Here is a 22,463-nt window from a genome sequence, read left to right as displayed (position 1 = left end):
TCACTCTATCTATTAAAAAAACCGCATGAAAATCCGTTGCGTGGTTTTAAAGATCTAAGCATACATACAGACAGACAAACAGACAGCGGGAAGCGGATTTGTTTAATACTATGTAGTGATGATAACGTGCCTACAATTGATATCAGAATTGATAAGTATTATTAAAAAATATAAATGTTTCACTTGTATGATATACTCGATGTACAAGTGGAAGTGGTATTATTATTATATTGGACCATACTCACATTAAACTAGGGGCTGCTAAGAACCATCTGTAGTATTAATCTGTTTTATCTTAGTTTTACCTAAATCAAAATGGGATTCAACTCTGCGATGAGGTCAGAGATGAATCACGTTACGCACGGGACACTTCCAACCTGCCATGCGGTGGACCGAGTTAGCAATAACGCTTGCTCCCTCTAACGCATAACTATGCCCCATAGATGGCGTACCCTGACCTAATATGTGTACTGGTCAGTGGGTACTAATCTAAAGTCAACATAGACAACATATGATTTCTGATAAAACACCTCAAAAAAATGGTGGTCTTGTGACTAAATTCCACAATCATGCATCAATGTCCATTAGGTATCTACACATCATTTACTTTTATAACAAGTGCTGATAATCGACACATAAGTAGTGTAGGCAACACGATAACACAGTTAACGATTTCAAGTACGATGATAAAATTAAAATTAATCTTCTAGAACGTGTTACGTAAATATTAATGGAATATAACAATATGCCTTTGTACAAATTCTACTAACATTTTCATTATGATACTACCATTTGACCGTACAAGGATAATAATGCCAATAAAGGGATAAATAACAAACAGAAGTAAGCTATAATATGTTAAACATTTATTTATATTTTAAATACATTTCGCATACAATCTAACATCACATTATTATTTGAGATATAAATTATTAGAGAGGTACACAATCAAATCTCTGCACAATGAACACCTACTGTAAGCTTAAACATAAAGAAACATAATATGGAAAATTTATGATTTGGATAGTATTTCTTTCATAGCAAGTTCAATTTTAAGTTGTATACAAGCAACTCTTTCTTGGAATATTTGATTTATCAAACTCAGTCTTTTCTGTTCTAACATGGCGTTTTCTTTGATCAGTCTCTGTCTCAATTCTTGCTCTTCGGGCGTATAATTTTCTTTGTTTTCCTTATTGCCCTGCAAATTGGCTTCCTGCTTGTTTTTCAATGCCACATGGCTTCGTAGTTTAACGATTTCAAATTGTTCGGAATTTATTTTGGCTTGCAGCAACGACTTTAATTGTAGATACTCTGCGTTTTCTAATTCTAAACGCAGTACTTTTAGTTCCTTTTCGGTTAGTTTCGGTTTGTCCTGCTCCGGTTCGGGAAAAGGTTCCTCGGCCGGCGATTGTTTTGCGTCTTCGAATTTCAAATCGAAATCGTTTTTATTGGCCAATCTTGGTGGTTCTTTAGTTTCTTCGAAATTTAAATCGAAGTCGGTTTTGTTTGTCCGGATAGGCTCTTTTTCATCGAATTTCTCTTCAAACTTTACTTCGAATTCGTTTTTGTTTGGGTGTATTCTAGGTGGTTCCTTAGGATCTTGGAATTTGATATCGAAGTTATCTTCAAATTCGACGGGGAATGTGGGGTCAGGAGCGTTAGGGGAGTCTGTGTCGTCGGGGAAGGCTTCGGACGGCGTGCGGGGCTCGGGGTCGGCGGGGGCCCCGTGCGAGGTGCTGGGAGCGGGCTCGTCCTCTGTCTTCTCGTCGATCGACGGCTGTTGCGGCTGCAGCGAGTTTGGCTCCACGGATTTTTGCTTTGATCGGAGTTTTCTCTGCGAACAATAAGTTACAATAAAATTAGAGTTAGACATACAATACGCTGCCAAGTAAAATATTGTGGTACAAATTAATAAGGTTAGTTTGTAATCACAATCAGATCGGAATGATATCAGAGAATGGATCGCTACGCTATCGGCAGTGGATGCCTAGAGATAAGCCTAAACAATTTATACTCAAATTCAGTATATTTATGTTATTAATCTATTTTGTCCTAATTTATGGACGCTAGCGAATAGATAGATAGATAGATAGATGATTTATTTCATGAAAGACAATTACATAATAAGTTTGCATTGATGTCAAAAATATAAGAATTTCTATCATGATCGTCAAAATAAAAATAAAAATGGAAATAATAACAATACTAATGAAATAAAATTATAGCTCCAATAAGGATTGTCAACACAATTAGAATAAGAGTAAGTAGGTAAATACTTACAAATCCAAAATATAAATTTACAATGTCAGAACTTACGAGAATACAAGAACAGAAAAAATAAAAACAAAACAAAAAAATAAAAACAATGAATATCGGGTACCTACAAATAATCGGGTAAAATTAATCTTATCTCCTCCTGACAGACCATAATCCTATGTAACTAATGGCTCCTCTACACGATGGGCCAACGCCGGCCACTCCAAGGGACGCAGCCATGCGGTAGAATGAGATAGCAATATCACTTGCTCCTTCTAACGCATAAATGCTATAATGGTTAATTTATTAGCTTTGGGAATTTGATCTCTAACTAATCGACATAAGGTCGAGTTTTCAATGGCTTAAGTATATCTATATCGCTAGTCGAATGCCATGGCATAATTCAGCAGCTCTCTTAATGACTCGCTGGACCAGCGGTACGACGATGAGACTTTAGTGCAAGAGGTCGAGCGTTCGATCCCCGGCTCGTGTAGTATCTTTTTCTATTTATTTATTTTTAAGTTTGTATTCCATACTGCAGTTTAGATTCATGACTTTAAAATAACAACCGTCTCGGGTCGTAGGCCATTCCCGCTCATCTCTTAGATGTGTTCACACCGATGTAGAAACGGCGATGTTATGTGTTAAGTTTACCCTCCAAAATGGAGATGAAATTGCAATGGTATAAATGACATGCAAATTCGAGCATAATTGAAATGTAAAACCTGTGTTTTACCTGTGTAATTAATAGACATTTTTTGCAATTTGTTTGTGTTTTATACGGCGAAGGGGTAAGTGCTATTATTAAGCTAAAAACAGAATCTGTAATTAAGCACTATAGGCATTACAATAGAATTAAATGAGTGCAATTGTTTTAGCCTCTGGACATGCCCTTCAAGTTCCGGGTTACAATTTGATGTCATATAACGATTGGACCGAGGACTATTCAGAATTCATTTTACGTCGCTAGCCGGTGGCAACTGGATAGGCAGGGTTCCAGATGTTGTAGAAAATCCCTCCTGGCGCCTAACAAAACTTAGATTAAGATAATTAGACTTAAGGATCTCATCCGCTAATTTGTATCTTACTTAGTATAACACTAGTTTTTAATTAAATTTATATAAACGTGATAGTTGGTTGTGTTTCTTACCTCAAGAACCCGTAATAAATAGCGCCCAACGTAAAAACAAGATACGGGTTGAGGTTACGTTAGTGTTAGACATTGTGTTCGTATCATAGTGCTTAAAAGGTTAATTATTATTGTTTTTTTTTTGATATTTTGTTTTGGTTGCAAATAACATATATGAATAAGTTTAACATGAAAATAGCTTTGTAAGTAATTGAACGTTTATATACCATTATAATTAATGATATCATAGTGCGTAGTGTTGTAAAACTCGTAGTGCGTTACCGCTTATAATTTTATTTCTTTTCTTTCTTTCTCATGATTTTTTAACGGTTTTTTTTCCCCTTATGTTCCTGATTAGGCAGTAAGGACGAGTTGTAGTTTGTGGAAATAAATAATTTTAAGATAATTAGTGAATATGGATCCGAACTTTTTACTAAAAGATGAGCTGGAATTTGAACTTGCGTGCCGTGGGGTTACCATTAAAAGTTCTGTACCGGTATTGAAGAAGCTTCTCAGAGAACTCATGTTAGGTGATACGTCGGGGGCCTCCGGGACAGGTAATAAGACGGTGTTAGGGGTCAGTGACAAAGTAACCGCCGAATTACAAACATGTGCATCGAAGTTAACAGTTTTGAGCAATTATATAACAGAAGTCGTAGGGAAGCCTGACCGAAATTTATTTAAAAGGTTGGTGTCCAGATTATATCATGTTATTAACAGGTTAAGTCTCGTATCGTCTGGTTCAGAAGCTGAAAATGAGTGGCAGGCAGAATTAACACAAAAAGCATACTCCCTCTTAGGTAAGTTGGAGGAACAAGATGATTTGACAGAAAATGAAGACTTAACAGAAGAGGACAAGAAAGTGCTGCAGGAGACATTAGGAGACGTAGGGCAGCAGATTATAGTAAAGTTAGACAGCGAAAGAGAAGGCACATCTAAGCCAAAGGAGGTAGGCCTAACCAAGCAGGTGGAAGAGGAGGCACGGGTTAATAAAGGTATAGACATTAGAGAAGGTCAGTTGGGGAAGGCGGGGAGTAGCAGAGATAAACTCATACGAACATCTACCCTCGATGAAGACTTTTCCACACGTAAGCTTGTGCCAATCGCAAAATGGGGAATAAAGTTTTCAGGGAGCAATACCTCGAGTGTAAACGCCTTTATTGAGCGGGTCAGTGAACTTAAGGAAGCAAGAAATGCGTCTGATGACGATCTATGGAGGTGTGCGATAGATTTCTTTGAGGGTGACGCGTTGATATGGTATAGGGCTAACAAGGAGTATGCCACTTGTTGGGAAGAGTTAGTGATCCTTCTCAAACGCACATTTCAGCCACCGTTTTATCAAGAGGAGTTGCTGACGGAAATTAAAGCGAGAACTCAGGGCAGAGATGAATCGGTGGTGATTTACATTTCAATTATGCAAAATATGTTTAACAGACTACCTACAAAGATCACGGAAAAAGAAAAAATCATGATAATACTACGTAACATTCAACCCTACTACCAGCGAGCAGTTTGTAGAGATGATTTTTCTTCACTTATGGATTTATTTAATGTATTGCGGGTGGTAGAGCGAACCAAGATACATTGCGACAATTTTAAGGAACCTCAGGTACCTAAAAACTTGCTTGAACCAGACTTAGCTTATAAACTACCACAGGTCGCTTCTGGGGTTACGGAGGTCAGTGAGCTGGTTCATATGTCAAAAACAAAGGTGGAACCGCCGGTGGCTCAAAGGAGGTGCTGGAACTGCCGTGAGGCTGGACATTTGTTCAGAGATTGCACTATACCAAGACAACGCTTGTTTTGTTATCGTTGCGGACGTTTTGGTATTTCTTCAAAGGATTGTAAATGCACAAAGGGAAACGCTCCGGGGGAAGTTTCAAAACCTGCCCAGTAAACTTACCCCATGATAAAAATACAGAGTGGCAGGAATGGTTGTTGGTAATAAGAAATTTTTTTTCGCAGGGACATAGGGAAATGTGTCCGGTGTTAGTCAATAAGGAAAATGATAACAGGACATATGTATACGTAGATATTATGCAGGTGCAGTTGATTGGCATGCTAGATGGCGGGGCAAGTCGGACAGTAGTTAACGAGACATATGCAGAAATTTTAAGTTCCCTAGGATTGAGGCCTGTTAAAGTTAACAATGTGCAGGCATCCACAGCGGGAGGAGAAAATCACGATATCACTCAGATATTCCATGTTCCATGCAAGTTTGATAACCAGTACAAAGTCATCCCGATTTTAGTTATGCCAACTTTGAAACAAAATCTGATATTAGGTAGAGATTTTTTTATTCAATTTGGAATTGTAATAAAGTTTAGAAGCGAACTTATGTTAGATCAAACTGCAGTAGAGTCTTTGACACTAAGGGATAGTGCGGTGATTTCCAGAGAATGCTTAGAAACACATCAGCAAGCACAGTTGGCGGATATTATAGACGAGATGAAACGAACAATTGGGACAGGTAATCTTGGAAGAACGGATATGTTAGATCACACAATAGATACAGGGGAGGTAAAGCCAATCCACCAAAAGCAGTAAAATTTTTCTCCGGTGATAAAAAAAGAAATCGAGAGGGAATTGGATGACATGCTTTCTAAAGATGTAGTTGAGCCCTCGGTTAGTGCATGGTGCTCGCCTGTACTCATAGTTAAAAAACCCAACGGGGAGAACAGGTTGTGCTTAGATAGCAGGCAATTAAATAAGGTAACAAAGAGGGACACATATCCACTGCCACGAGTGACTAATATCCTAGATAGCCTTCGAAATGCAAAATATCTAAGCACTATTGATTTGAAGTCAGCTTTCTGGCAAATACCCCTGTCAGAAGGAAGTAAAGAGAAAACTGCATTTGCGATAGCAGGCAGAGGCCTGTTTCAATTCAAAGTCATGCCATTTGGCCTGGTGAATGCTTCTCAAACCCAGCAACGACTAATGGATATTCTTTTTTGCTCTAATGAAGATAAGGTGTGGTCTTACTTGGACGACATAGTGATATGCTCAGCAGATTTTGAGGAACATTTGATCCTGTTGAGGAAGGTAATGAACACTTTGCAAAGGGCCAAGTTAACAATTAATGTTGAAAAATGTCAATTTGCTCGGTCTAGTTTACGATTTCTTGGCTATGTCATAGACAAGGATGGGTTAAGGACAGACCCTGAGAAGGTATCGGCAATATTGAACTTCCAAAGACCTAAGACCTTTAGAGAACTAAAGCGTTTTATTGGGCTAGCGAGTTGGTACAGGCGCTTTGTACAAGATTTTTCAACAATAGCAGCGCCACTTCACGACTTAACAAAAGGCAATAAGAAAAAGCTCCTAGACTGGAATAAAGAGGCCGAAGCAGCATTTATCAGGTTGAAAACCTTACTTACAACAACGCCAGTAATGACATGCCCAGACTATTCTAAGCCATTTATTATACAGTGTGACGCCTCAAACACGGGCGTAGGAGCTGTATTGTGTCAAAAGGAGGGCGATGTAGAGCAACCAGTGGCGTATTTGAGCAGGAAACTTACGGATCAAGAATGTCGGTATTCTACGTCTGAAAGGGAGTTGCTGAGTGTGGTGTATGCGGTCGACAAATTTAGGCCATATATCGACGGTACACATTTTACGGTCATAACAGATCATAGTGCATTGCAGTGGTTGCACAAAATGAAGGACCCTCACGGTAGACTGGCCAGATGGGCGATGAAGCTTCAACAGTTTAGTTTCGACATCATTCACAAACCAGGTAAAAGTCACACAGTCCCAGACGCGTTATCAAGATCCAAAGTAATTTCTGAAATAAATAATATAGAAATACTAGATCATCATAAAGATCAATGGTATAGAGATAAGGTGAAACAGGTTAGTGACAGTACGGAAGCATCAGATTGGAAGGTGTCTGGGGGGCAATTATTTAAGAAGATGAGTTTGAAGTTGTACCCAAAGTCAAGTGCTTGGAAATTAGTGGTACCAGAAGTCTTACGGAAAGAAGTATTTAACGAATGTCACGACAAGCCCACAGCAGGTCATCTGGGGGTTCGTAAAACATATTTTAAAATTAAACAGAAATATTTCTGGCCAAATATGTTACAAGAGGTTAAAACATATGTAAGTAACTGTGAGACTTGCGCAAAATATAAAGTGTCTCAACAGGCACCCTATGGTCTAATGGGCCAGCACAGAGACGCTACAGGACCTTGGCAAGTACTGTCATTAGATCTGATGGGACCATTTCCAAAAAGTAAGAAATGTAACACGATGCTACTGGTTATTACGTGCTGGTTCAGTAAATTTACACTACTCTTCCCATTGAGAACCGGAAAGGTTGAAAAAATATGTGAAATCCTGGAGGAACAGTTTCTGTTATTTGGAGCACCCCAAGCCATAATCTGTGATAATGGTAAGCAATTTGTTTCACATTTATTTAAGGATCTGGCGGTTAGATATAATTCGAAGATATGGTACACCCCGAATTACCATCCCCAAGCAAATCCCACAGAACGCGTGAATAGGGTCATAGGGACTATGATAGCATCATATACTACGGCAAAAAAACACAACGAGTGGGATGTACATTTGCAGGAATTTGGCAATGCCATTAGGACAGCTAGGCATGAAACTACGACATATACACCCTCTTACCTATTTTATGGCCGCGAAACGGCAGTTCCTAACCCACACACGGTCAACTTTGGAGATGAATCAGATGCACAAAATATGCCGCCACATCCAGATGTAACGAATTACATAAATGAACTAGAACACAGGCGCAAGGTATTCGCCGTGGTGCGGGAACGCTTAAAAAAGGCACACGAAAGCAGTACAGGGTATTACAACAAAACTAGAAGGCGTTGTGAGTTTCAGGTGGGAGATGTGGTATTACGTAGAACAAAATATTTGTCGAACGCTCAAAAAAAGTTCAAGGCGAAGTTAGCTCCTAAATTTGAAAAGGCCGTTATTACAGCAAAATTATCAGAGAACGTTTATCGTCTTAATAATGCATATGGCAAAGATATTGGAGTGTGGCATGCAAAAGATTTGAAGATGTAAAAAAAAAAAAAAAAGAAGGATTTTTTTTTTCAAGAGGGAGAGGGCATATATAATGGTTAATTTATTAGCTTTGGGAATTTGATCTCTAACTAATCGACATAAGGTCGAGTTTTCAATGGCTTAAGTATATCTATATCGCTAGTCGAATGCCATGGCATAATTCAGCAGCTCTCTTAATGACTCGCTGGACCAGCGGTACGACGATGAGACTTTAGTGCAAGAGGTCGAGCGTTCGATCCCCGGCTCGTGTAGTATCTTTTTCTATTTATTTATTTTTAAGTTTGTATTCCATACTGCAGTTTAGATTCATGACTTTAAAATAACAACCGTCTCGGGTCGTAGGCCATTCCCGCTCATCTCTTAGATGTGTTCACACCGATGTAGAAACGGCGATGTTATGTGTTAAGTTTACCCTCCAAAATGGAGATGAAATTGCAATGGTATAAATGACATGCAAATTCGAGCATAATTGAAATGTAAAACCTGTGTTTTACCTGTGTAATTAATAGACATTTTTTGCAATTTGTTTGTGTTTTATACGGCGAAGGGGTAAGTGCTATTATTAAGCTAAAAACAGAATCTGTAATTAAGCACTATAGGCATTACAATAGAATTAAATGAGTGCAATTGTTTTAGCCTCTGGACATGCCCTTCAAGTTCCGGGTTACAATTTGATGTCATATAACGATTGGACCGAGGACTATTCAGAATTCATTTTACGTCGCTAGCCGGTGGCAACTGGATAGGCAGGGTTCCAGATGTTGTAGAAAATCCCTCCTGGCGCCTAACAAAACTTAGATTAAGATAATTAGACTTAAGGATCTCATCCGCTAATTTGTATCTTACTTAGTATAACACTAGTTTTTAATTAAATTTATATAAACGTGATAGTTGGTTGTGTTTCTTACCTCAAGAACCCGTAATAATGCGTCTCTTGGAGTGGCCGGCGTTGGCCCATCATGTAGAGGAGCCATAAAGGGCAGCCTCCATTATATCAAGGTCGTTGATAGTCGTATCAGTCACTAGTCCAGTTTTGAGTTAATATTTGGCAAGAGTAAGCAAATATCGACTCCGCCACAGAATGAATAATAGTACCTACTAGGTACAGAAGGTCCACTCTCTAACAAAACGCGTTTATTACGATAGATATGACCGCGAGGTGCCGCAAGCGCGAGCAGGGGTCCGTTCCGTAGCGGTGCGCGGCAACTACTATGGCTACACACCAAAATTGGTGTGGGTCGCATATACTTGTAGGTACTACGCGATGAGATCGCGGAGTGAGCCACGCCTGACTCCGCTAAATATGAATAATACTTACATTTATCACTTTGTATGCATTGATTACGAACCAGCATATCCGTCTGGGCCTGGCTGCTATTTGTAAAACGATTCAAAATAAAGTTTCTAGTTATTTTGAATCGTTTTACAAAATAGCAGTGTTACTTGAGACCTTAAATTCGTTGATGTGTAAAGTCTAATTGACCGTTAATCTAGATGGCGTTGTACGGCTTCGTACATTATGCGGTAAAACTCTGGTAAGGCTCTGTATATTAAAAGTTGATCTTGAATAAAGACCTACATATTTGGAATATGTATCTTGAGCTGCGTGACTATTCCCTGCGTCGTTAACCTTAGTAATATCGTAGCTAAAAAAAGTAATAAATCCGTGTGGTACTATACAGCACGTCCACGGATGATTTTATTATTTCTTTTGCGGTACATATTCATGAAAAGAAATGTACTTTTATGTTCTTAAAAAATGTACTCGCATGGTTTTGGCATAGCGACATACAGGTCGTGGTCGTGCTGAGTAGATACTCCCTGGCACGACCACACTATATTTATGGTTAATTTAATGGTCAAATGAATACAAAACAAATGTACTCAAATTGTACTATCTACAAGCACATCAAAATGTGACAGTGGAACTGCAAAAATCACTGTCATGATTTAAAAAAGGTGAACCTAAGAAGAGAGCCAGCCACGGAAAAAGGTATGCAATTTATAGAGCAACGAAATCCCTCTAGTTAGTGTGCCATACTATCATTATTAAATATTCCGGGCGCCTGGCCTGCCGAACAATTTGATTTACGCATAGTCTTCTACTTTTTCTTAACACTTACCTAGGCGTAATCGAACAGAGTAGTACTATTATTTATTCTGTGACAGTGACAGAGTACAATAAGTAGAAGACATATACGTAAAGCAATTGTGAGTTAGGTGCAAATTGCTCATGATCTTCCTGCAGGCGCTCAAGTGGTTTGTGTACTTTCATCACCTGGCACTACTTTTCCCCCAAATAAAACGCCTGGCATTGATATATTTGAATTAAATACATAATTATCTATTATATCACACCAAACACAGAGCTCTATAAATTGCACACCTTCGATTGATTTTACAACCCCTTTGTTGCCCAACCACTCTCACACCCACCGCTGAACTGCTGCCAGGCGACCGGATTAATTAATAATGATGGCACACTAACTAGAGGGATTTCGTTGCTCTATAAATTGCATACCTTTTTCCGTGGCTAGCTCTTAAACCATTAGGTTCACCTTTTTAGGGTTCCGTACCCAAAGGGTAAAAAACGAGACCCTATTACTAAGACTTCGCTGTCCGTCCGTCCGTCCGTCCGTCCGTCTGTCACCAGGCTGTATCTCACGAACCGTGATAGCTAGACAGTTGAAATTTTCACAGATGATGTATTTCTGTTGCCGCTATAACAACAAATACTAAAAACAGAATAAAATAAAGATTTAAGTGGGGCTCCCATACAACAAACGTGATTTTTGACCGAAGTTAAGCAACGTCGGGCGGGGTCAGTACTTGGATGGGTGACCGTTTTTTTGCTTGTTTTGCTCTATTTTTTGTTGATGGTGCGGAACCCTCCGTGCGCGAGTCCGAATCGCACTTGGCCGGTTTTTTAAATCATGACAGCGATTTTTGCAGTACCACTGTCACATTTTGATGTGCTTGTAGATAGTACAATTTGAGTACATTTGTTTTGTATTCATTTGACCATTAAATTAACCATAAATATAGTGTGGTCGTGCCAGGGAGTATCTAGTCAGCACGACCCCGACCTGTATGTCGCTATGCCAAAACCGTGCGAGTACATTTTTTAAAAACATAAGTACATAAAAGTACATTTCTTTTCATGAATATGTACCGCAAAAGAAATAATAAAATCATCCGTGGACGTGCTGTATAGTACCACACGTAAATCCGTAGCCTTTGGTGATGAAGCCAGCGTACATTTCAATGTGGATTATCATTACAATTTGTTATAAAACGCACATGTATCTGTAAAATTAAAAACTTAATTCTGAGTCTTATTACAAACAAAGTCGTATTTAAAACGCACCTTGAGCTGCTTGATTACGCGATGCACCTCCCACAGCCGCCGGACACTCGCGATAAAGTTGGTGATAAAGTCAGCCTGCATCTCGGCGTTTTCTGGTTGAGGAGGGACTTCTGCTTGCGCTGCTCGGCGCTGATCTATCTTATTACTAACAACATAAGAGTCGTATTTAGAACGCACCTTCAGTTGCGTGACTATCCGCTGCGCCTCCCAGTCTCTGCCGGCGTGCATCTCTGCGTGGATTTGGTTGAGGAGGGACTCCTGCTTGCGCCGATTGGCGCTGATCTATCTTATTACAAACAGCATAAAGTCGTATTTGGAACGCACCTTGAGCTGCGTGACTATCCGCTGCGCCTCCCACAGTCTCTGGTCCCTCGCGTTGGTGATGAAGCCGGCGTGCATCTCGGCGTTTTCTGATTAAGGAGGGACTCGTGCTTGCGCCGCTCGGCGCTGATCTATCTTATTACAAACAGCATAAAGTCGTATTTGGAACGCACCTTGAGCTGCGTGACTATCCGCTGCGCCTCCCATAACCTCTGGTCCCTCGCGTTGGTGATGAAGCCGGCGTGCATCTCGGCGTGGATCTGGTTGAGGAGGGACTCCTGTTTGCGCAGCTCGGCGCTGATCTGTCTTATTACAAACAACATAGAGTCGTATTTAGAACGCACCTTCAGTTGCGTGACTATCCACTGCGCCTCCCACAGTCTCTGGTTCCTCGCGTTGGTGATGAAGCCGGCGTGCATCTCGGCGTGGATCTGGTTGAGGAGGGACTCCTGCTTGCGCCGCTCGGCGCTGATCTATCTAATTACAAACAGCATAAAGTCGTATTTGGAACGCACCTTGAGCTGCGTGACTATCCGCTGCGCCTCCCATAACCTCTGGTCCCTCGCGTTGGTGATAAAGCCGGCGTGCATCTCTGCGTGGATCTGGTTGAGGAGGGACTCCTGTTTGCGCAGCTCGGCGCTGATCTATCTTATTACAAACAGCATAGAGTCGTATTTAGAACGCACCTTGAGCTGCGTGACTATCCGCTGCGCCTCCCACAGTCTCTGGTCCCTCGCGTTGGTGATAAAGCCGGCGTGCATCTCTGCGTGGATCTGGTTGAGGAGGGACTCCTGTTTGCGCAGCTCGGCGCTGATCTCGGTCGCCGAGTCGGGGAAGTCCGCGGGGATGGACAGGAGGGGGGGAATGTATCTGGAATATTAGGTAATATGTAATAAAATCGCGTCGCGGACAAATTGGAAAAAATGTCATGTCTTGAGAATAGATTTATTGTTGTTGCTATAGTGGCAACCAAGTAGATCTTTTGCGTTTTATGAAGTACAGTCCGTTGACAGATTGACAGAAGGACAGTTAGCAACTAGTGCCGTATTGTTTTGTACCGTTAGCTAATTATTAAATAAATAAATACTGGATAATCTCATATAAATCGACCTAGTCTCACAGTAAACTTAATAAGGCTTGTGATGTGGATACTAAACGACAACTTTTGAACCAGGAAATTGGAAAAAACTGTTAAATAAATACCTACAGAAATACAAAGAATTAAAAAAAGTCCATTGTTGATCACCATAATTCTACTTACTTTTGTAAAGTGACGTCAGAGAAGAGTTTTTCGGCTTTGTTGATGAAATAGGTAATCAAATTGAGGGACATGTTGAGCGCCGGGCCCATAACCGTCGCTATGGTCTGAATGTTCACATTGTTAGTCTGTAACAAAGGCGAATTATTAGTGCACGGTGTTTATCGAAAGGGAACCAACCAATCGAAGAAGAAGCAGGCTAAGGTTGCCGTTGGCATCTGTTGGATATTTAGTAAGATACCTATAATAGTAGGGTATTTAAATTTTTTTAAGAATGGTATCAGTCGATCAGGTTTGTTTTGAGGATCAAATGTCTGCATGGGACCTATTGTCTTAAAGCAATACAAAAGTCACAAATGATGGTCACAAAAGTCTGGTACCCCCACTTTACTCACGAAACGCTTCTAAGAAAATGACAATACATCGTGACGTCACCATGTAACGTTAGAAGCCGTTTCAATGTATGGAAAACAAGGAAATTGCGATTTTGTCGGTGAAATATTGCGTTTAGGTATATTGTTGCTATACAATATTTTTTAATAAAATGTAAGGAATCGAATAGTACCATTATTTTTTTCCTATTTGGAAGTTAAATTTTTTGAAACTTTAAGATCTCGTATTTTTTAATAATTCTCATATATTTTTTAAGTTTCCAATGTATAGTTTTATAGATAGGAAATGAGCAATTTATCACTATACATTGGAAACTTATTTTTTTTTCTAGTTGGATTTAGTTATAAAATTCAACATGTGTCAAATAACCTATTATGGTAAAACTGATTCCTACCTGCTCATTAGCGACGACGCTCTCGAAGTGTCGCACGAGCCAGCCCAGCATGCTTCGGTTAGTCGGCGGGAGCTTCGCTATGAGCGCTACCACGGTCGCTTCCCGCTGCGGCTCGGCGATGGCCGTCGCTTGTTCGAATTGTCCATGGAGCTCTTGTGTTAGTATCGACTCGGGGAGTTCGCTGAAATATAAGTCAGTTAGATACTTAGATATGTATTTCACAAGTAAAGGTGATTGACAAAATAACACTTTTTTTGTATATAAGGTGAACTCGGGCTATTGTAGCTTGTAGACATAACAAAACATCTTACAGCGTTCGATTATTGTGATGTGGAACGTGTAAAACATTTAAAAATTTCCATGTTTTGCCTTTATCAGAAAGGTCAACTATCCGATAATTTATTGCATAGATATTGTTTTGTTTGGTGCGCGGTATAACGGAAGATCGGTGGAAGGAAAGAGAAGGGGCCGCAGGCCAACGCGATGGTCCGACCAGGTCATCAAATCGCTGTCCATCAAGGTCCATGTGCCAGAAGTCGCAAGGAATCCACAATCCGCAAGGCGCCGCCACTGGAGGTCACGACAAGGCGCGTTAAGCCGGGGCTAATTTGGCTTACATATTTCCTTTACAACTCTGCACAAACGTCCAAAAACAGGCAAGCCGGCGGGAGTCTGCTTTTATGGACGCGCCGCCACTGCGACCCTCAGCACTGAGGAGAACGAAGCAAGGACCGGGAGGGTAGGGATAACGGAAGATCTGTATAATTTCGTTGAAGTACCTTATAAAAGCCTTCAATATCGCGCAGGCGACGGGCACGTCCCAGTGGTAGGGGAAGGCCACCTCACGATCGGTGTACAGCTTGCGGAGCTGCTGTAGCTTGATCTTGTCGGCATCCGAGCGGTAAAGCTGGTTGGACTTCAACCCATTTGCCTGACGACAACAAAACAGTAACAAGGTTAACTAATTTAATTGGGTTATTCCCACTAGTTACCACCAAGTTGTTACCAGTGGTAACTACTGGGATTTTTTTCCCACCTTTTACCACTGGTAACTACTGGGAAGAATAACCCATTTAACTACTTATACTATATTACTCCCTTCGAATGGTTGGACTGTTCAATTGTATGTGAAGGCAGCATTGGTGACTTTCATAGAAAAAAGGGGTACTTTGATAGGCCATCACTGGGTACAACCAAAGGGCACGCCGCTCCGGTATGCGTGGGATAGATTTTTAACTTATATTATCGATTCGTGATTATTTATTGTGATTAGGTTAAAATAAAAGAAATCAAATATCACAATTCATGTTATATCCGTTTAATAAACTCGCAAACATTCGAGTTTCGGTCTAATTTAGTAAGTCATCAGGTACCTAAACATCCTCTGCCAGAAATCTCGAACGACTATTTAATAGGTATTTGGTTTGTAAAAACTCATATATTCAAGGTAATTATGGCCTTCAGATAATTCACGTGTATCTGTTATCGCGACCATGCCAATATTAAGAAGTCATCAATTAATACGTCAATCTACCCTTCAGATATGATGCGTTAGGTGCTGATTATTTTGAATGACACACAGATTAAGAGCTTAATGAACATGCAATAAGTACCTATTTTGGTTACACAATAAAAAAGTTAAAATTATATAATCGAGGGAAATTTAAACTGCTTATTTTAAGAAGGATTATTATCATGTCTTCACACTTTATTATAAAATTGACTAATGATTTTAGTACGATAGTTTTTTTGGCCTTATAAATAACGCTTGTATTGGGATGGTTTTTCAGTTGTCAAAGATAATTACCTATATAGGTGACAACCTCCGTATTAGGCATAGCCTTACAAAGAATAACCGTCTCGCATAATTAATACGACGGCCTCGGTAATGCCTGCGCCTCCTAAGAAAGGAAAGTACATTAACTGCACTAGTCTATAATAGATGCTATTACAAATGATAGAGGAAAAACTTGTGTTTTCGTGACTGCTCCACCTAAATTGACCTAGCCTGTATAAGATTATGGACGTGTACGATAACATCCAGACTTACCAAACATGTCAAATGTGATTATCTCCATACCTGTAGGTAGTCGATACTGTCTCGAACGACTAGGGGAAGACTGGTGTCGTCGTGGCATCGCGATCGCTCTACCGACTGGCTGAGTGGCACGCCGAATATTGGTAACGCCACTGGAAAGAAGAAACGGGTAGGTAAGTTAACTTTTCGGTTCAAGTATAATCAGATTTGATTAATATGTCCGAATACTCCGAATGTTTCTTAAGAACTCGATTACCATTCGATTATCCTAAAAAAGGCGAACTATATCAGGACACATTTTATAGTCGCGAAAGCAACTACAGGGATAACAGCATAATCAACCATTTTTATTTTATATATATAATAAAATAAGTACCTAATATAAATATACCTAATAAAATAATTTGAGCCTATATACGTCTCACTGCTGGGCACAGGCCTCTCATGCGCGAGAGGGCTTGGGCAATAGTCCCCACGCTAGCCCAGTGCGGATTGGGGACTTCACATACACCTTTGAATTTCTTCGCATTTTTATTTTAACGTCCTATATTTCAAAGTTGGACTCATATCTTAATTGCCATGCCAAACTCAAAATAAATTAATTACAATAACAGTGTAATTGGAATATTTGTCACATCATTAAATGTGGTCAACGCTTCACCTTTGACATCCACAAACTCGTCTAAATTATCAAAGTTTAAACACCTTAATGTTAATAGTTAAGATTATTTTTATCTACTCCAAGATTATTAAATACCTAAGAGTATTAACCTAAAAGAGCACGCGTGTATCTAATGAACTTAAAAATCAAAAATTGTTTACATGTACTTTATCTATATGCACCTTACTTTACTAGACATGTTTGAAAATGGCTTATCAACGCTCATAAAATAAAGCAGTCATTTCGATTGATCGTATTTATGGCCTAATTTGAAGACACTACATTATAAGACGTAATTCAGCATCCCATTCTCTTTTAAACATGAACCTTTATCTTTATTTAAGTCATGAGTAACTATTCTCATCAGAGAATATCATTCAACTTGTTAATAATGCACAATAAAATAAAACAATACATCTTATCAAACAAACAAGATGGGTCTTGCGATCGATGTGATAGCCGTTAGGGAACGGATTCATAACTTAATTTATCATTATCACTAACTAAACTTTCACTGAGATTCAGGCAACCAACTCAATTAGGCACTGTGCTGTTATCTTCAGTCGTGACTTAGATAGTGACACTGGCTTATCAGTGTTATCAGTGAAAATAAAAGTTGGATGTAAAAACTTAATGGAAATTTAATTACGTCAGACAAATTATTTTGATTTGACGGTTACTGATTGGAAACTCATGTTATTTAAGCGATATCTTCCAGTACTAAAATATGTTTTTACCTATCAAATATGTTTAACTCTGAAAGCGTCAATCGCACGAAAACGAAATAATCTGGTTAAACAAGAAATAACCTCCTAAGGCCCTATGTGCATTACAATGTACACTCCGTTTAAAGCCAGGTTTAAACACGGAACCCTAAAAACAGCACATACGTATAACTCGTTAAATTTAGCATGTAGATGTTAAAATAAGTTTCGTGTTTTGAGTGATTGTGATAATCAACTGATATATTTGTTGAAATTAGGAATGCGAAAATGATTCAAAGCTGCCAACATTTTTAGCTATGCATTATGGACCTGAAAAGTGCGTATAGGTACATAGGTACCTACACGATTTGTAAGGGTGCACGCATCAACACTCAACCGGCTGTTATCGCCTCAGTATTGAGATACGAGATATTTAAGGAGTAAGTTTTGGTTACTTTATTAAATAAAAAAATATGACTCACCTCCTAAAGTAAATATTTCCTCGAACGGCACTCCCGAAGTCACAGTGGAGGGCATCTTTATGAGTTTCTTATCTTTTTTATCCTTGTCCTTCTCCTTCACTTTGTCTTTTTCCTTCTCTTTCACCTTCTCCTTGTCTTTGTCTTTTACTTTTTCTTTCTTTTCATCTTTGAGTTTTTCTTTCGACTCCAATTTGAACTTGGCTTTTTCTTCTTTTTCCTAAAAAGAAGCAAAGGTACAATATATTGCTGATTTGCCATCTCCGGTAAGCTAGTTATCCAAAACTGAATAACACATCAATTACGAATATATCGTTAAAAGTGGTAAGGTAAATTTTCTACAAGTGCAACGAAACGACTCTCCTTTTGCAATAGACGTTTGTTTTTATATCACTATAATAACACACAGATCGTAAACCAGGGAGCAAGCACAGAATAGAACACAACACGAACTTTGTAAGCTAACGAAAGTTCCCCAGATTTTTTATTACTACTGTTTATATTTTCAAAAAATCAAATACGTTGCAATAATAGATACATGCTAAAATCTTAAAACTTATCTGAACTGTTAACGTATACTTTTCTCTTTATCTTATCTCTTTATTACTTCAGCATATTATCGCAGATGACAAAAAAACTATCTCATTCCTAATTAATACGCACGTAGGGTAGTTACAAACAGTCACAAAAATAATCTATAACCGATAGAAAAGTAAGCACCTTCGTAAAAACGGTCCGTAGGTGGTGCATGACGCAGTTTTGAAGCGCAACTGAACAAACCTTCGGTATTGTCCCGCCAAGGCCGTACTACCTACTAACAAATTATGAATAATGAAACCTTCCCAACCGTGAACTTATGGTAACTTGAACTTTATGTACGTATGCATAAAGGTCATTGTCGGTGTAGTTTTTTTTTTGCAGTTATAGTGACCGAATACTTGTAATGTATTCTAATGACCCAGTTTAGATTAAGATGTTACCTATGCTATTTTTATTTTTACACGACTGCCCAAAAAAAGGAGTGTATTGTTTTAATCCTATGCGGTTAACCCGCGCAATTCAAACGCCAATTTCTTTGGACACTGATGATAGGTAATGATGATTGATGATAATGATGATATTTCCGGTTGTTTGGTAACATTCAGGAACCTCTCTGCCAATTAACTAGAAATATCGTCATAATATTAAGTAAAAAAAAAATTACAATGTTTTTTTGTCGCACAATCCTCAGTAGGTAGGTACCTATTTATGCGACAAAATGAACAAACCAGTATTTTTGCATAATTATAATAGCCAATGTCACTAAGCTGCACCGAGTCATACCTATTAGGTACATATATTTTAAAACGTATTAGCCAGAGGTTGCCAGAGGTTACGGTAAAGGTGCGTGGTTAAATGTTTAGTAATAATTAAGTTGATCAAAGATCATACTCCACGAATACAGGTTCGCAGAGACCTCGGAATTAACTCCCCATGGCACATCTTCAAGAGCCTAGCCTGTGTCAGGAGCCGTTAAATTACGTACAGATCTGGTAAATGCGCTCCTAGCCCTATGTGCTTGGGTGCGAGTACAGTTCGCGAGCGGTTCACAAATGGCGCGCCAGCCACGTTTTTGGTAGATCTGGTCACCAGATTCTGGTGCATAAAAATTATATATCAAAGATTGTATTAATCAGTAGAGTCTGGCTAATGAAAGTTGAGCCTGAGATAACGCGGGAATTTCAATAAAAACCGCACCTGGCAATTAAATTACTATGCAATTAAATGACAGCTTGAAACTGACAGCTTATTTGATAGGAAAAAAAGTTGCCATATAAAAAGTTTTAAATAAATCTCAGGCTCAACTTTCATTAGCCAGACTCTAACCCTTTGGTGTTCATAAGGCCAAATGTATAGTGTAATGGACCCTTTATTAAGCGACACCTTGACCCGAGCTGTTTAAGCCCACGCGCTTGTCACCTATAATTGAAAGGGACCAAATTGGTATCACTAATTGTATCTCTTTGAACGCCACGCCTATCGTGCGCGGCGCGTCGTCTTGAGTTTTGACAGAATGCACGAAGGTTGATATTAGGCTGTAGACGTGCGCGTCAGTACGTTTTTGGCGGTCAATGGGATTATATTAAGCCCTTTAACGGGCATAAAGGTGTCAGTAATTACGCAAAATAGAACCCTATCACTTTGAAATAAAGTTCAAAATCATTATGGGAAACATATTCCCTTTGTAGAGCATAAAGTGAGAGTTGAGTATTAAGAAATGGGTTGCGATGTTTAAGTGTACCTAGATGCAGTGACAAAGTAATAGGTTAGCTGCTCCTTCCTAATCATGACATGTACTGTACCTACTCTTTATGTAACACCGTAATGATTGTCAATTGTTAACAAATGGATACACAATAAACCCCTCTACTTCAACCCTTTAACCGCCAGAGTCTTATATATTATAAGACATTACATATCCAGCTCATTTCGCCACAGTCTGATAAATAAGACAAAGATCTGATTTGGTTTTACAGCACATTTATAACTCCCGTAACTATGCCAACCTTACTCTGCGTGGTACAATTACTGTCAGTGGCGACACGAGCACGCTCGATCAAAAATTGCTGGCGGTTAAAAGGTAAAAAAAAATGCTGATATTAAAAATCACTGAAATGTATTTCCGTAAATTTGATTTGATAATGTCAAATTCATGAAAATTTGGGCCTCCTACCCAAGAGTTCACATTTTTGCAATGGTGACCACCATTTTTAGTTCTCCAACAATTAACAAGTACTATTCAGTATTTTTAAATGTTGTTGACAGTTGTCATAAATAAGGGGTGATGCAGACCATGTACCTACTTGTTTCCCAATAGCATAAAATAAAAAAGTTACCTTGTCTTTTCCTTTCAATTTCTCGCGTTTTTCTTTTTCCTTCTTCTCTCTCTCCCTCTCTTTCTCCCTTTCCTTTTCTTTTTTCTTCTCCTTTTCAGTCAATTCTTTCTGCTTGGTAACATCGTCAACTTTCTCCTTGTCTCTGGATTTCTCCCGTTTCTCCTTGCTTTTAGTGCTAGAGGGGAACTTAAAAGACTTTGTCTTCTTATTTTTTGAAGGGCTCCTGTTGAAAATACTTTAATTCAATGTTATGTTGCTTCTTTGTAACTATTCTGCGTCATTAGTACAGTCAGTACCGCTGCTACTGCTGACTGTACAGAATTCTAAAACTTGTTCAAAGTGGTGTATACAGTCAAAACCAGATATAACAACATTGAATGGACCATATACCTATGGATGCTGTATCTAATAGTTGTAATAAGCTATATACACAAGTAAGGATGGTATTCCACCTGTCCAATTTCTTGGTCCAATGTGCATTGTGTCTCACTCTCTCAATAAGCCAAATCGGAGACGCTAATACACCTTTTGAAATTGGACAGGTGGAATACCACCTAAGGATAGTAGGGGTTATATTATTGCATAGACTGAGTATAACCACATTAAAATTTAAATAAAATAAACTAACTTGGTATCAGTGTCTTCCTCAGGTGAACTATCTCCCTCTAATGCAGCATAGCCTCTATCTTTTTTCTCTTTCTTGTCTTTCCTGCGGCCCAACAGGTCTTTCTTGCTGGGTTTTTCGTGGTCATCACTGACTAAAATATTCAAAAAAGTTTACGTAAACCTATGCCCAACAACCACTTACAAGGTCAAGTAATACATTTTCTGCATTATACAGATAGACAAATAAATTTAATGAAATACTAAAGAATGCATTCATCTGTATGAAGTGTTTACCCTGCCCTGCCCTACCCTACCGTTATGTGAAATGTATGTAGCGAACCTCTTTGATTCGCTTACCTCCGCCTGCGAACGCACACCGAATACATTCCCATGTCCAAATCGATATTCTACAGAAGATACAGAAGTTGTATTTTAAACACAGTTTCTGCTGGTTTGAGCATCGGACTACGCTAAATCAGATTCTAAAGTAATAAACATTGATATGCTTGAAATACGCAGTTTGTGTAAATAACTTACAATCACTTTCGTTACTCTTACGCCCAGTTTCTGAGGCATACAGTCCTGGAAAATCTTTCTCTACATCTGGACTTTCGAAATCCATGGTAAATACACTGAAGTAATTAGTAAAATTGTGAATATTGTGATTATACTTTACAGTAACCATACAGTAGCAATCACATTTTTGACAGTTATGAGGAGTTTTTTTTATTAGTTAAACTTTATAATATCAGTATTGCCAGTGAAAAATTTGGTATACTGCTACTCGACACTGGATGGCACTGTAATCAAAACTTTTTACGTTCCGAATCGTAAATTGTAAATCGTACTGTATTATTGAATAATCCACAAATTCAATTATTTTACACCATTCCATGAATATCGCTCTTGTTTATCAGTTATATTGGTAAATTATG

At 38.9% G+C, this 22,463-nt stretch overlaps 4 protein-coding genes across 5 annotated transcripts in view; 3 read left to right on the top strand and 1 right to left on the bottom strand.

Annotated features, from left to right (window-relative positions):
* The window catches only part of LOC134647290 (ovalbumin-related protein X-like), a 283,884-nt gene that overhangs the window by 175,272 nt on the left and 86,149 nt on the right, over positions 1-22,463 (top strand). The gene's annotated exons all lie outside the window — the stretch shown is intronic.
* Positions 1-22,463, top strand: part of LOC134663192 (golgin subfamily A member 5) — a 379,694-nt gene that overhangs the window by 337,565 nt on the left and 19,666 nt on the right. The gene's annotated exons all lie outside the window — the stretch shown is intronic.
* On the bottom strand, positions 845-22,198 carry LOC134662901 (ralA-binding protein 1). The gene is made up of 10 exons (XM_063519209.1): positions 22,066-22,198; positions 21,551-21,680; positions 20,923-21,145; positions 18,050-18,266; positions 16,245-16,354; positions 14,944-15,095; positions 14,165-14,345; positions 13,381-13,505; positions 12,806-12,989; positions 845-1,834 (listed from the first exon to the last, which is right to left on the bottom strand). Exons 1-10 carry the CDS (start codon positions 22,148-22,150, stop codon positions 1,013-1,015), a joined length of 2,229 nt encoding a protein of 742 aa, XP_063375279.1. The 5' UTR covers positions 22,151-22,198; the 3' UTR covers positions 845-1,012.
* LOC134662889 (uncharacterized) lies at positions 3,737-8,214 on the top strand. The gene is made up of 2 exons (XM_063519199.1): positions 3,737-4,671; positions 6,876-8,214. Coding segments are annotated over exons 1-2 (873 nt in total). The 5' UTR covers positions 3,737-3,800; the 3' UTR covers positions 6,878-8,214.

The sequence above is a fragment of the Cydia amplana genome, chromosome 1 (assembly GCF_948474715.1).
Source record: "Cydia amplana chromosome 1, ilCydAmpl1.1, whole genome shotgun sequence".
Lineage (NCBI taxonomy): Eukaryota > Metazoa > Arthropoda > Insecta > Lepidoptera > Tortricidae > Cydia > Cydia amplana.
Note: the sequence above shows the minus strand (reverse complement) of the source record. Positions and strands in the feature narration are given on the sequence as shown.

Coding starts and splice junctions, on each gene's coding strand:
- LOC134662889 (XM_063519199.1), top strand. CDS start 3,801: ATGGATCCGAACTTTTTACTAAAAGATGAGCTGGAATTTGAACTTGCG.
- LOC134662901 (XM_063519209.1), bottom strand. CDS start 22,150: ATGGATTTCGAAAGTCCAGATGTAGAGAAAGATTTTCCAGGACTGTAT. Junction 14,346..14,943: donor ATATTGAAGGCTTTTATAAG/GTACTTCAACGA, acceptor CTTATATTTCAG/CGAACTCCCCGAGTCGATAC. Junction 1,835..12,805: donor GGATAGTCACGCAGCTCAAG/GTGCGTTCTAAA, acceptor TATTGTTCGCAG/AGAAAACTCCGATCAAAGCA.